Below are 14,155 nucleotides of genomic sequence, written 5' to 3'. Positions count from 1 at the left end.
TCCCTTGAGTTGCAACAGTCACACGAGCCTCTAGCATCGACAGTGTCGGGGACACATATTATGATTATGTCAAGCTTTCATGAAGAAACTCTACTAGGGTACAAAATCAAAAACCTATTTGGAAATCATCTCATATGAGCTTTAATTTTCCAATTTTAATTTTTAAATTTCCAGACGCCAGAAGTTAGTATATGTATCCGAGTTACCTCAAGCATCCTCGTAGCGTAATGGTTAACACGCTCGCTTCGTAAGCTGAGGTATGCAGGTTTGAGTCCTCATTATGCCGAATATTTTTATTTTCATAATTAGCTATTGTATTCATCTGCATGCCTTTTTTCTTATGTTCTTTTGTTAATATATTTCATTGAAATGTTTCGTCACAATATTGTCTCTACTAGGAAAATGCTTTATATGTGTGCTACTTATAGAAAGTGATGCTATGATTAATTCCAATCATCATTGATCTTCATTTAGGACTGTCGCTCAGGTGGTAGATTTTTTATCAGTTGTTTACCTACTCTTCTCATAAATGATTTCGAAGAAATTAGGAACTATTCCATTCTTGAATTTCTCTTTCTATGAATTGATATTTTCCCCAATTTGTTCTTTACCTTTATCTTCCAAATTCATAAACATTAGAATGAAATTATCAATAAATGGAAGCATGTGGGACTTAAAGGGGTTACAGAGTTAATTGCAAATAGAGGATCATGGAGATAATGAATCAGTTCACAGAAGCCTGCAGTTAGAATGTTCATTGGCAATAAGTCCATAGGAAAGATGTGTGATATACGTATATGGAAGCATGTAAACGAGAGTTAAGAACAACGGCGGGGAACAAAAATAAATTTGAACTTAAATTAATAAGACAAAGAGAACCTGTATACCTTATGTTTCGGAGTGAGCGCCTTAACCACTTTACTACGTGAATACTTAAGAAAATGCTGCCCTACATGACAGGTTATAACTGGTGTAAGAAAATGTAAACATTAAAATCGTGAGATTTTAATCCCTATTAGGTATTGATTTTGAACGTCATAGATTAATCCCACGAAAACTTGACATAAATATTTGTTCATAACTCTAAGACTCCTCTTATTAGGCTTGTTGGTGATGATCAGCAGATGCAAGCAGAAGAAAATAAGACAATCGAAATGAGCTTCATACATCTAACGATAGATGGCACCTCAGTTGAAAGCGAGAAGTAATTGAAAATCAGCCTAGCCAACCCCATATATCGGTGTCTAGCTCTGGGTAACTACCTAGGTCTTACGAGGAGGTGGTAGCACGCAAGTCAAACTACCAACTGATTTACAACCCCGGGTAGTTTACCTCCCGCGTAGCTGCCATCCAGTTTACCAGCAGATGGTTGAACCGGCCCCAAGACAAATATGTTGTCGTGTCGATATGCTGGGAGTAGGGATCTGACCATGTGGTACTATTTTCTGTGGGTTGTTAGTGTGAACATTAAGTCAAGCAGTGTATGTGAAGATGAGGTACGGTTTATCAGTTTTAGTGGAAGTATTTATTGACATGTCGTTCGGAAAATAGATAACGGTTGTTTTTTATCTTCAGCGTATTCCAGTAAATTAGTATTGAAGTCTCCAAATATTAAAATATGTTCATACGCAGGTGATAGGGTCTACAGAATGTCTTCAATGTCTGAGAGGTGACTTGTACGTTGGGGCCAATAAACAACTCCTATTAGGATTTATCTGTTGTCCTAGTGATCAACCGTAAATGTTATAGCCTGTTATGTTTACCATGCTACTAGGAATAGATTCACGTAACCAGCTTTTACTAATACAAGCTACTTGTATATTGCTGTTTTCAAGAGTTGTTAGCTCCTCATGGTGGGCAGGTAGCGATTGAGAATTTAAGTGAATGCAGTTCAATGAGCGTGAGTGTCCGACTCATTGGCTGAACAGTCAGCATACTGGCCTTCGGTTCAGAGGGGCCTGGGTTCGATTCCCAGCCGGGTCGGGGATTTTAACCTTAATTGGTTAATTCCTACGACACGGGGGCTGGGTGTATGTTCATCATCATTTCATCCTCATCATGACGCAGAGGTCGCCTACGGGCGTCATTTTTTGTAAACAGAAAGACCTACACCTGACGAGCCGAACCCGTCCTGGGATATCCCGGCATTAAAAGCCATACAACATTTCATTACATTTCAGTGAGCGTGAGTTGGCTTGAAATACTTTCACTAATGATGTCTGGCAGCGGGATGTTGCTGATTTCGGATAGGAGAGGTCAAGGTTAGAGGAACAGTCAGGTCCACAGTTTGGAGTGGGTAGAATGGTACTCATCACACATTGCAGAATACAAAGTAGAATACATGCTTCTTACCTTCAAATGTCCTCCGGTATTTTGCCAGCTTTTCACACACTTATTCATATGGAAAAAAAGCACTATAACACAAACATTGCCATTTTCTTTTGTTGTCTGCATCTAGCCAGTTGAGCATGTCCATCTCCATGAGTGTGTTTAAATAGTGTTTCTTCCCGCCATTGTCCATTATCACTATTCAGCCATCCTGAGACCAGGCCCGTCTTCCCACCAGCTCATGCTCCTTGTGACAGGGAGAGACTCTGTTACCTGGAGATACATCCCTTTGAGGGTGCGTTTAGCCTGTCAGACTGCATTATATTGATGATAGCGAGTAAATTTGTCTATTATCGGCCTCTTCCCTGTTGTTAAAACAGCAGCAGAAGTTCTTCTATGGCACCCAAGCCTATGGCAGCATTCAGTGCTGTCCATGGTAAGCTCAGCGGTTAGCTTCTGATTCACCATATTGAGTACCTTAGTTACTACATCTTCCTCTGGGCATTCACTGATCCCATGGATGAGGAGGCAGTTTTGCCTGGAGTATTGCTCCGCTTGGTCTATTTTTTTCCTCCTCCACTCTCATGTTCGCTGCAGTGAGGCTAACTCCTCCTTTATAGAGACCAGTTCAGCTCCAACAGTGGCTTAGAAATCAGTGAAATCTGAGAGGAGATCCTGGAGCGTCTTATGGGAGTTGGTAGCACTGTTAGCGGCAACAGTAGCTTGGTTGAGATGAGCTTGAAATTCTTTCATCTGATCTTCAAACGATGAAACTTTATCCTGCACGGCCTTATGGGTCATCTTGAATTTTGTGCACTCTTAACGGTACCATAAATAAACTGTTTTGATCACTCCCGACAACTAGATGAATCTACGAATGAGAATTTGTTTAAATTAACACAGTGTGACTTCATAGATGAACTTCACTATGCGCCATCTTGTGTTGATTCTTATGTCTTAAAGAGGGAAGTACCCCTAGTATGTTCTTGTGGTGCTGAATTCACTGCGGCCCACATCCTCGCAGAGTGCGTGTATGTTTCCCACCTAAGACGGAACCTCAGCTTACAGGAGACACCCGAGAACTCATACTAGTCGATGACTAGAATACTGCTGATCTCGTAATTTGCTTTTTATTTGAGAGTGGATTAATCAAGCGCATATAAATTTCGAGTGTTCTGTTATTCAGTAACTTAGGTTCCCTTGTCATGTGTTTGTGTCCTTTTCAGCATAAAAAATAATTTTGTTGTTTTATTTAATTCATTTTCAAATTCCCTCACTTAAATTCTTTTATTTTAATTTTTATCTCCACTTAAATTTTTCTGAGAGGATGGTTGCCTAGTTGTACTCCCTCCTAAAATAAAAATTGCCACCACCACCACCTTATAAACAATCCCACTTAACTTTCTGTTCTTTCCCTTATAACGCCTCCTAAGAACACCTCATCTCCTCGTACCTAAACATCATTAACTCTTTAACCCTTTCTCATGGACAGTCTTTGACTCACTGTCTGGCAAAAACTAGAGTAATAATTGCTTGTCAGGTATAGTTGTGGAGTAAACTAAACAATTTATTCTTTTAAAACCACCTGAGATATCGATTTCAAATTTTGCAACAAGGAAAAATACACTATACTTATTCTAAAATGATGAAATGAGGTCACGTAATTACACGCAGGAACCCCCCATTTCGGAATGATACATCAAGAAGCATCCAACATGTTGCAAGTTAATGTTAAATTGCTTGTTCTTAAAGTCAGTCCGATTTGCTCGACCTCATGGGGCTCGCATTTTCTTGGTAATGCAGAGAACGCAGGACTCCACCCTGAATCTCCCAAAATACTTTTTTCGGGATCCGTCTGAAGATATTTAGATACCATGTCATACTGCCTCTCATGCATACAAATTATAAACTATTTGTCATTGAAAGGGATTGGAAGATAAATTGATATTAGTTGGAATATTATCTAATTACATACAGGCCCATTGTCCAAAACAGAATCAGCTGGAGGATTCAAATTGATAATTATTTTTTGTTCAAGTAGCCTAATGTTTTAGCAGGGGACGGTACCTGAATGAGCATTTCCTGTCCTGTGCAGTATACCGTATTTTGATTTCCCTCAGGTTCATCTTCTGTCCCAGCTCCTTCCCACACCATTTTTATGATTATGCCTACAACTTCAAACTCACGACCATTGCATTCGTCAACATATTAATCTAATTTGTAACAAATATCCTCTTCACTCAACAGGTTATGTGCAGCCATGTTGCTGCAATGTCATTACATTCAGGCAGCTGTCTATTCTAACAAAATGTATAGAAACACTTTATTTTAGCATTCTGTGCATGTCAGTTGTATCTAGGAAGCATGGGGAATTCACTGGTTCCAAGAAGTTATATGTTTAGTAGACCGATGGCAGAGGAAGTTGGTTCGAAAGTAGAGTACGCTCTACTACGCAACCCGTGGGAAGCAATGTGTGACTCCAGTGCGCTTTACTATGCAACTCGCAGGACAGAGTTAAATGTCCAGCTGCATCATCTTTGACCGAGCTCGATAGCTGCAGTCGCTTAAGTGCGGCCAGTATCCAGAGGTAGTGAGTTCGAATCCCACTGTCAGCGGCTCCAAGGATGGTTTTTCGTGGTTTCCTATTTTCACACAGGCAATTGCTGGGGCTGTACCTTAATTAAGACCATGGCTGCTTCCTTCCCACTCCTAGCGCTTTCTTATCCCATCGTCGCCATAAGACCTATCTCTGTCGGTGTGATGTAAAGCAACAAAAAAAAAAAAGGCATCCTCTCTGCTGACTCAGGTAATTCTTTCTTTCATAAACCCCAATAATATTGATTGCACATCATCAAATGTCAAATGGAGGTGAAACTTTTATCACTTCCATATATCTGAGGCTTACTTGAAGCATTCTGAGCGTGCTCGATACATTTCTGAGAAGTAGGGTGTTGACCTTACTTGTAGGTCCAATGAGAAGATTTTGAAATCATTCATTGTGATACATCTATAATATGACAGCACATTAGCAACTAAGTACAGTTTAACCTAACATGTTAAATTTAGGTCGGTTTTTGTTTACAAATCACCTCTTGTCAGAGCTGTGCATTTCCTGTATAAATTTTCATTTTGTAACATTTAAATTTAATTTTGCAGGTTTGATGCCAACAAGATCTGTTGCTACGCACATCCAGATGCTCCACTTATTGAGGATTACAGAGCTGGGGACCAGATATGTTCAGAGTGTGGCCTCGTTGTTGGTGACAGGTTTGTTATTTTTAATTTGAGAGAGTGAACGTTTAGTTATCATTTCCATTCCCTGTTCGTAGCTATGGAGTAAACTCATATCCTCGCCCTGAGGTGATAGAGGTCTTATCAGGCACACACCCAGTAGAGGTGAGCTGCATGTACCATTTTAGCCCCATACCAGCTCTCCTGCCATTGTTAAATCTCTGGTAGTACTGGGATTTGAACCTGGATCACCAAGGATGGCAGCTAATATGCTAACCGTTACTGTGGAGGCAGACTCTACCTTGCCAATAAGTTAATGTAGATCAAGTCAGAATTCAGAGGTCTGCTGATAATGCTGTGTTAAACAAACTGCCAGACAGATATTGTAGTGTTCTCTTTTCATTGTATATACACATTAACACTTAGGTCTGGCTAAAGACAAGCACCATCCTCTTTCCGCAGGAGGTGTCTACAAGATCCTGTGCAGCTGTGTCTGGGTATACATAGGTGCTACAAGACGCAGCATTGCCACACGACTGAAGGAGCATAACAGACATAGCTATCTGGGAAAAGTAGACAGATCAGTCGCTGAACACTCGCTGCTAGCAGGCCATGACATCCAGTACAGCAACACCAAAGTACTGTCAACCACTGTATCTTATCACATCCATCTACAGAGGGTAGCCATTGAGATCCTGAAGCACAGCAACAGCTTCACCGGGCGAGTTGGCCGTGTGGTCAGAGGCGCGCGGCTGTGAGCTTGCATCCGGGAGATAGTGGGTTCGAATTCCACTGTCGACAGCCCTAAAAATGGTTTTCCATGGTTTCCCATTTTCACACCAGCAAATGCTGGGGCTGTACCTTAAGGCCACGGCCGATTCCTTCCAAATCCTAGGCCTTTCCTCTCCCATCTTCACCATAAGACCTATCTGTATCGGTGCGACGTAAAGCCACTAGCAAGCAACAGCTTCAACCATAAGGAGGAACGTGTAAACAAAGCCTGGTTTCCAGTCCTGAAAGCCTTTAATCCTGGAGGACACGATGGCCGTGGCAGACCAGAAAAAGCATTGGGTAATCAGTTGCCTGTCTCCACCAAGGCAGGTTGACATACATCGGGCTTCTTAATGCTTCAATCATTGGCCGAAGAACAACCAATCAGCGACCACCCGTCCAGCATTGCAGACCAATGGGCGAGCAATGCACCAGAGCCTGCACTGTACAATGAAGTGGAATTGAAACACCACTCCATTCCACTGTGTGAGCTTCGCTGCTATTGATATCAGTGAGAACCCTCAATAATCTTGATTAATAAATTTCATGATGTTCCGTATTGATATCTATAGTATGTCATAGAAAGAAAGAGATCCACCTTATCAATACTAAATTTAATATTGTTATTTAAAACAGGACCGGTTTCGACTTATTACAAGTCATCTTCAGCTGTCATTTACATACACATTAGAATCATGTTCAAACAGTTGTATCTTACAAATAAACATGTCGGGTTTGATAGACATTAGGTAGTATGTCTAGAAGTGAAATTCTGCTTCTTACATCTAAGTTTAAAGGATCAAAAATATTAAAAAGATATCTATCTTTAACACATTAAAAAATTACAACACATGATAAAATTTCTTGTTTACACCTGACCTTGAATATAGCATTATCGTTCAAGTTTTACTAATAATAGTTCTTAAAAGGACATTTATATTGCATTGTTTTTAGTCGACTAAATATGCTTAAATGTAGCCGCATGTGCTTATACAGATACTTCTTATTAGGCTTAGAATTCGTCAAAATGAGTAATATGAATTCAAAGTTGAAATTACAATAACAAAGTGAAGTGCGTTTGAAATAATAGTGATCTAGGTAATTGTAACCTCTGTTGATTAACTCCTGCAATTATATGCTATTTAAAATACATTTCATGCAAAGAAGACATTAACACACTTCAATATATAAAGAGTAGAAAGGTATAAAACAATCATATACGTTTTGTACCGGGCGGTACACCTCCACTCCGCTAATTTAAAATGTGCGCCTGTTGAAACTCCTCTGCTGGAGGAAGTCTGAACTTTATTGACAGTATTAATTTTCTACCGTCTCAGAAGATGTCACCACGTGGAAAATTTTGAGTTTTTGAACTGTGTCATTTTTGATGTGTTTTTGTTTCGCTTGAAGTAAGAAGTGTGAACTTTCTCTTCTAGAGGACACTACTGAAGATCTACAATAGTGCAACCTAGTGCGGAGTCAAAGAACTATTTTTTGGAGAAAATTTAATTTCAAGAGTTTGTTCTTTGTTAAATTTTTTTCTATCATTGTTTAAGTTGGCAATATTTACCCCTTTCTTCCCCTTGTTATGAATGTATCCAATCCCGAATTTCTTCAATTAATTTCTATCCAATCAGATGTATCTTCCCCCAACTTGAATCTGTTGCGGGGTCCTATCCAATAAAGAGTTTGTGGGAGGGTGTTTTCTTTCCCCTAACGCCTAGAAACTTGCGCGAGAGTATTTAAACTGCTGATTTTTGGGTCTCTCGGCCACTTCTGTTCCATCTTTCAGTGTGTTAAGTACATAGCAGGGGGCGGGAAGCGCCTCTTTCTTCTCCAGCCGTTCAACACAAGGTAATGGCCGATTAATAACTTCTTTCTTTGCTAGCTCAGCAGTTTAACTTTCGGGGCGGGTTCTAAGCATTCAGCCATGTAACCTTTTCCTAAAATGTAACTACTCCTTTCATATATTCTCTTTTAAAACGACATATTGGGATAGAGAGTGCTAACCCTCTCGAGCTCCCACTCACATTGTCTTGAGGTGAACTTATTTTCCCAACCTATTTTTCGTTAATGTAAAACAAATTGTTCTTTTCTTAAGTCACCTCTTTAGCATGGGATTAGCCCTTGTATTAACGGCCTAGTGCCAAGTAGGTCTTAATCAAAGTGTATTAGGAGTGCAAGTTCGCCTCCTCTCAAATTGTTATTTTAGAGGTCATTTAATTAACCTGCTTTTCTTTTAATAGACCTCAGTAGATTGGGTATTTTACCCCTGTGTTTATGTCCGTTGAGGACAACTTGAAGGTGGAGTTTGGTGTGGCCTGGGAGAGGCTTAAATTTTGAGAGCGAGTGGCTCTTTTGAAAATTCTGGGTTGTATGCCTCATGGAGGTTTTTCAGTGTAATTTGGAGCAAGGGCTCCTAGGTATGAATGGGGTTTTCTCCCCCTCTGTTAAAACTTGTGTTTGGGGTAAAACTGAGCTGATTGCCCAAGCATTGTGAAGTCAGGGCGCGAAGCCCAAATTCTGTAAATATTGTAACTAACCCCTTTTGTATTGCTACTTTGTACCTGCCATGCTTGTTATTTCTTTGTTTTCGAAAAGAAAATATAACCTTGTTAAATTTTAAATTAATTTTACATTGCACTATAATTTCGTAGAAATTCATATGAAGTAATGTTCTTTCCTCATGCGTATGTGTCACGTATACAATTTACAAAAGAATCAGAAAACAACTGCAAACTGAACTATCTCGATTTGACCATTACTAGACAAGACAATCATTTATCTTTCAAAATTTATCGCAAGCCTACCCATACAATAAACACAATAGCAACAGATTCCATTCATCCTAGCTCCCATAAAAAAGCAGCATATTACAGTATGGTGTATAGAGCCTTTAACATACCGCTTTCAAAAACAGATTTTAATGAAGAGATACATTTAATCCAAGAAATAGCAAGAAAAAATGGATACAAGAAAGATACAGTCAACTCAATCATTCATAAATTCAAATCAAAACCCAAAACTAAATGATCAAAAATAGACAAACCTAAGAAAAACTACGCAACCTTTACATTTAATAACACGCACATATACTCGTTAACCAACATTTTCAAAAAACATAACCTTGAAATAGCCTACAGGACTACACATAACAGCAACATCATCATACATAACACAAAAACTGTCAACAATAACAACAAATACCTTCGTTCTGGAGTTTACCGTATCCGCTGCAATAACTGCCTAACAAGTTACATAGGACGTACAGGCAGAAACTTTACTATCAGATACAACGAACATGTCAACGCCATAAAACACAACCATTTTTCGGCAATAGGACAACACATGGTTGATTACAAACATAACTTTACTAATATAGATAATGATACGATAATATTAAGCACAAACCCCAAAGGACCCTTACTCAATATTACTGAAGAACTATATATAACAATAGACCAATATGCCAACCCTAATTATAATATTAATGAAATCACAGAAAAAACCAATATTTTATTTAATAAAATCATCCCTTTTATAAAAAACTATTATTTGAGAACAGTCAATAAACAACACCACGCGCAATCCACAGCGCAGGAGATAGACACAACTAACTCCACCTCTACACAGTTAGCAACTCCCCTTCCCCACCCCTCCATTCCCCTCACGACAACAGACACCAATACCACAAGTTCACGATATAGTACACGCCAAGCTGCCAAGCGATACACTTCCCAATCATCTCACGACAGTAAGTAATCTCTACCACACACACACACACACACACACACACACAGACACACACAAGTTTAACACCTTAACATTCTAATGCGCTTCTAACTGATTTCATTTACTTTTTACAGATAGTTAGCAAGTATCATAGACCGAAAAAGAACCACCTACAACAACAGCTTTCATAACCCCAGAAGCACATTCATCTTCAATCTGTATATTCAACAAGACAATATAAATTTATTGTGATTGGACTTTAAGCAAATAGTGGCCAATAGTGCCCTATTTGAACTTGGCATGTACACGTGAAGAACAGTACTTCATATGAAGTTTTACAAATTTGCAGGACTGCCTCTTACCTTTTAACTTATATTGAAATGTACCATTGTTTTATGCTGAATTTAATGTTTTTTATACAGTATATATTTGAAGAGGTCATTCAATACAGGTTTTAATTACCTGGCATTTCATTTCTCAACGCAATCTCAAAATTTCAGTTTCACATTACTTAATTTGACAAAGTTTATATAAAGTATACTACCCCATTTGAAATTGACACATACGCATGAGGAAAGAACATTACTTCATATGAATTTCACAAAACGTATATGATTGTTTTATACCTTTCTACTCTTTATATATTGAAGTGTGTTAATGTCTTCTTTGCATGAAATGTATTTTAAATAGCATATAATTGCAGGAGTTAATCAACAGAGGTTACAATTACCTAGATCACTATTATTTCAAACGCACTTCACTTTGTTATTGTAATTTCAACTTTGAATTCACATTACTCATTTTGACGAAGTCTAAGCCTAATAAGAAGTATCTGTATAAGCACATGCGGCTACATTTAAGCATATTTAGTCGACTAAAAACAATGCAATATAAATGTCCTTTTAAGAACTATTATTAGTAAAACTTGAACGATAATGCTATATTCAAGGTCAGGTGTAAACAAGAAATTTTATCATGTGTTGTAATTTTTTAATGTGTTAAAGATAGATATCTTTTTAATATTTTTGATCCTTTAAACTTAGATGTAAGAAGCAGAATTTCACTTCTAGACATACTACCTAATGTCTATCAAACCCGACATGTTTATTTGTAAGATACAACTGTTTGAACATGATTCTAATGTGTATGTAAATGACAGCTGAAGATGACTTGTAATAAGTCGAAACCGGTCCTGTTTTAAATAACAATATTAAATTTAGTATTGATAAGGTGGATCTCTTTCTTTCTATGACAACCCTCAATAATGCCTAATGCAGTCTTCGGTGAAACGACGGGACCATCGCATGCTCCTGGACCACGGCCTACAAGCCTGGAAAACACTGACATGATTTGTAATGCCAGCTGTGAAAGCCTCAATTGCTACATGAAGAACTTAACGGTTATAAATTGACTGGGGACTTCGATTTTTGAGCACCTTCTAATACAATTGGACTGAAGTGGGATAAAACTCACCACCTTCATCTCAGAAAGTCAGCATTCCATCTTCTTTGTCACTCAGCCTGGGTTCTTAAACTAACATAGGGATTCTGTATAACTTATGCTGTTGTAGAAAAATAACTCTTCTCTTATACTCTGTTTAATTATTATTATTATTATTATTATTATTATTATTATTATTATTATTATTACCATAGTTTCGTGGAATGCAGAGGTGAAAGAAGGTGCTGGTGGGAATGGGTCTACTATCTACGATATCAAAGATTAATTTAAAACTTTAAAATAAAGGTTATATTTCTTTTCAGGAATCAAATGTTAACAAATAATATTTCAGGTACAGATAGTCAGGTAAAAAAACAAAAAACAAAAAAAAAAAAACAACCCAACCCACAGAAAAGACTAGTTACAGTTTGAGCTTCAAGATCATAATTTACCAAGGTCCCAACATCACAATTGTTATGTTAGACAGGTAGAAAAGGAGAGATATCTTCCAAAACACAATTTTCAAGAGCACTTTGCTCCAACAGTTACAATTTATGGCCTTCCAAAGGCACCACTCAATATTGCACAAATATCAGAAAAGAGCTTACATGCTCTACAAATTCTACCAAGGAGGCTGCTCTCTTAAATCCTTATGGCCTACTCAAGGCAATTTTGCACAATACCTTACAATTTCTGGCCTCTCTAGGCACAACCTATAATTTACCATACCTTTTAGTTTACGCAGGGGTATCTAGTATCCATTCTACTGGGCCTTCATGAAAAAGAACCCGTTAAATTACTAGCCCAAACTCAAAAATGTATGGAGGCGTACACTTGCGCTCCTTGAAAACCAAGTTTAAAACCCTACTTGGGCTTGCGGCCCGATGATACAGAGGCTAATCCCAAACTACTGAAGTGACTAGGACAAGTTCATTTATGATTTACAGGAGAAAAACAATTACAAAATCTTAGTCACCTCAAGATAAATTGAAGGGGAATTCAAGAGGGTAACACACTCTCTGTCCCCAATTTACAGTTTAAGTCTCTAGGATTTACATGACAAAGAAGAAAATTTACATTTCTAGAAAATTGACAGTTACATAGTTAAAGATTAGAACCTTCCCCTTGGGTTAGTTTGCGGAGATAGCTACAGAGATAGAAAACTGGTGGCCATTACCTGGGCTGATGTTCTGCCTGCCGAAGAATGAGGAACCCCGCCTCCTCTCTTAACACACACACTCAGAAATTCGATGATCTATCAGACAAGTTAGCTTGAAAAAGCTACAGCTTTTATACCCGAGGGGAAGTTTCGAGGAGGCTCCGGACTAAATCCGGACACACCCTCTCATTTTTATTGGCAGATAAAATAGGTACAAGAAACGTTTGATTGGCTAAAAAATAAATACAGAAAATTTCTAATTGGCCAGACTCAAAGCTGGCAGGATGAGAAGGAAGTGTTGCAAACCTTAAAGTATCAAAAAATAATGAAAGTCAATTCAGCTGAGAAAACCTATAAATACAAAACTTCTTTAAATTTCTAGTTATTCGACTTTGCACCAGAGTGCAAGACATCAGTTCTTTAAATAGAGGCATCTATGGAGAAACGTCCAAATTTCTTGAACCCAGTGATACAACAAAACAAGGAAACCCAGTCAATTTAGGAAACTTTAAAATAACATATTACTCTGTCATTTAGTAGTGGCATCTTCTGATCAATGTCCCAACTTCGTGCACTGGATGTTTCAAGTTTTGTATGATAAATAGCGTTCCTTAAGGTGCTTCATTTAAATGCACGGGGATGAAGTGTACCTCCTGGTACAATAATTATTATTATTTGCTGGTTGTTTGATATCGATCTGACATATAGAAGGATTTTTGGCAACTCAAGGATGAGAAAGGGTTAGGATGGGGAAGGTGGTGGCTGTGGTTTTAATTACAGTACAGCTCCACCATTTGTCTGGTGTGAAAACAGGAAGCAGTGTAACGTGGATGGACGCGCAGAAAACTTGAATCTAAAACTTGAGTACAGCGTCTGAAAGGGAAGAAAACACTTTTCCGCCCTGTGAAGTACACATTGTGATGGCCCTCAGAAAGTTTCTGAGGGGAAGAAATACTTATCACGGGTCTGCTGAACTTGGTAGTCTGTCACAGTGTTGCACACCAAGTATAAGCATAGTATACTTTGTTAAGACCTCTATTATATAGGCCAGGGAAGCGAAAACTCAGGATGCATGTTTTTGTTTTCTTTTTCACAGATGATATGTTAAAAGACTATAGTGATCCATACAAGTGCAGAAACAGATCAAATGGACCACATTCTGCAGAATGAAACCAAGCCCCAAGATAACTGAACTGAGTAAAATACAATTAAAGTTACATTGTAGCAAAATATTCCCAAATTACAATGTGCAGTTAATTGCTGTGTCACCTAAAAGTATACCAAAGGACATCCATTTCATAAAAAAGTATGATCACTGATGCACCATCATAAATGAGATATTGCATAATTTTGTGGTATGATTCCTTTCTGCAGAATGGTTTACAGTTCACAATAATTCTGCTGTAATAACTCAAGTAACATATTGTGAGTTTCAACCACAATATTCACCATCTTCATTTCCCGTTTCCAGCTTTCCGGGTTGGGTTGTGAATC

The 14,155-nt window shown here is 38.2% G+C and overlaps 1 protein-coding gene across 1 annotated transcript in view; it reads left to right on the top strand.

Annotated features, from left to right (window-relative positions):
• Positions 1 to 14,155, top strand: part of TfIIB (transcription factor IIB) — a 162,454-nt gene that overhangs the window by 42,125 nt on the left and 106,174 nt on the right. Inside the window, exon 2 of the mRNA XM_067145464.2 lies at positions 5,485 to 5,595. Within this exon, the coding sequence (XP_067001565.1) occupies positions 5,485 to 5,595 (111 nt within the window). The remainder of the gene's footprint in view (positions 1 to 5,484; positions 5,596 to 14,155) is intronic.

The sequence above is a fragment of the Anabrus simplex genome, chromosome 4, assembly GCF_040414725.1.
Source record: "Anabrus simplex isolate iqAnaSimp1 chromosome 4, ASM4041472v1, whole genome shotgun sequence".
Taxonomy (NCBI): domain Eukaryota; kingdom Metazoa; phylum Arthropoda; class Insecta; order Orthoptera; family Tettigoniidae; genus Anabrus; species Anabrus simplex.
This window is presented reverse-complemented; position numbering and strand designations above follow the sequence as displayed.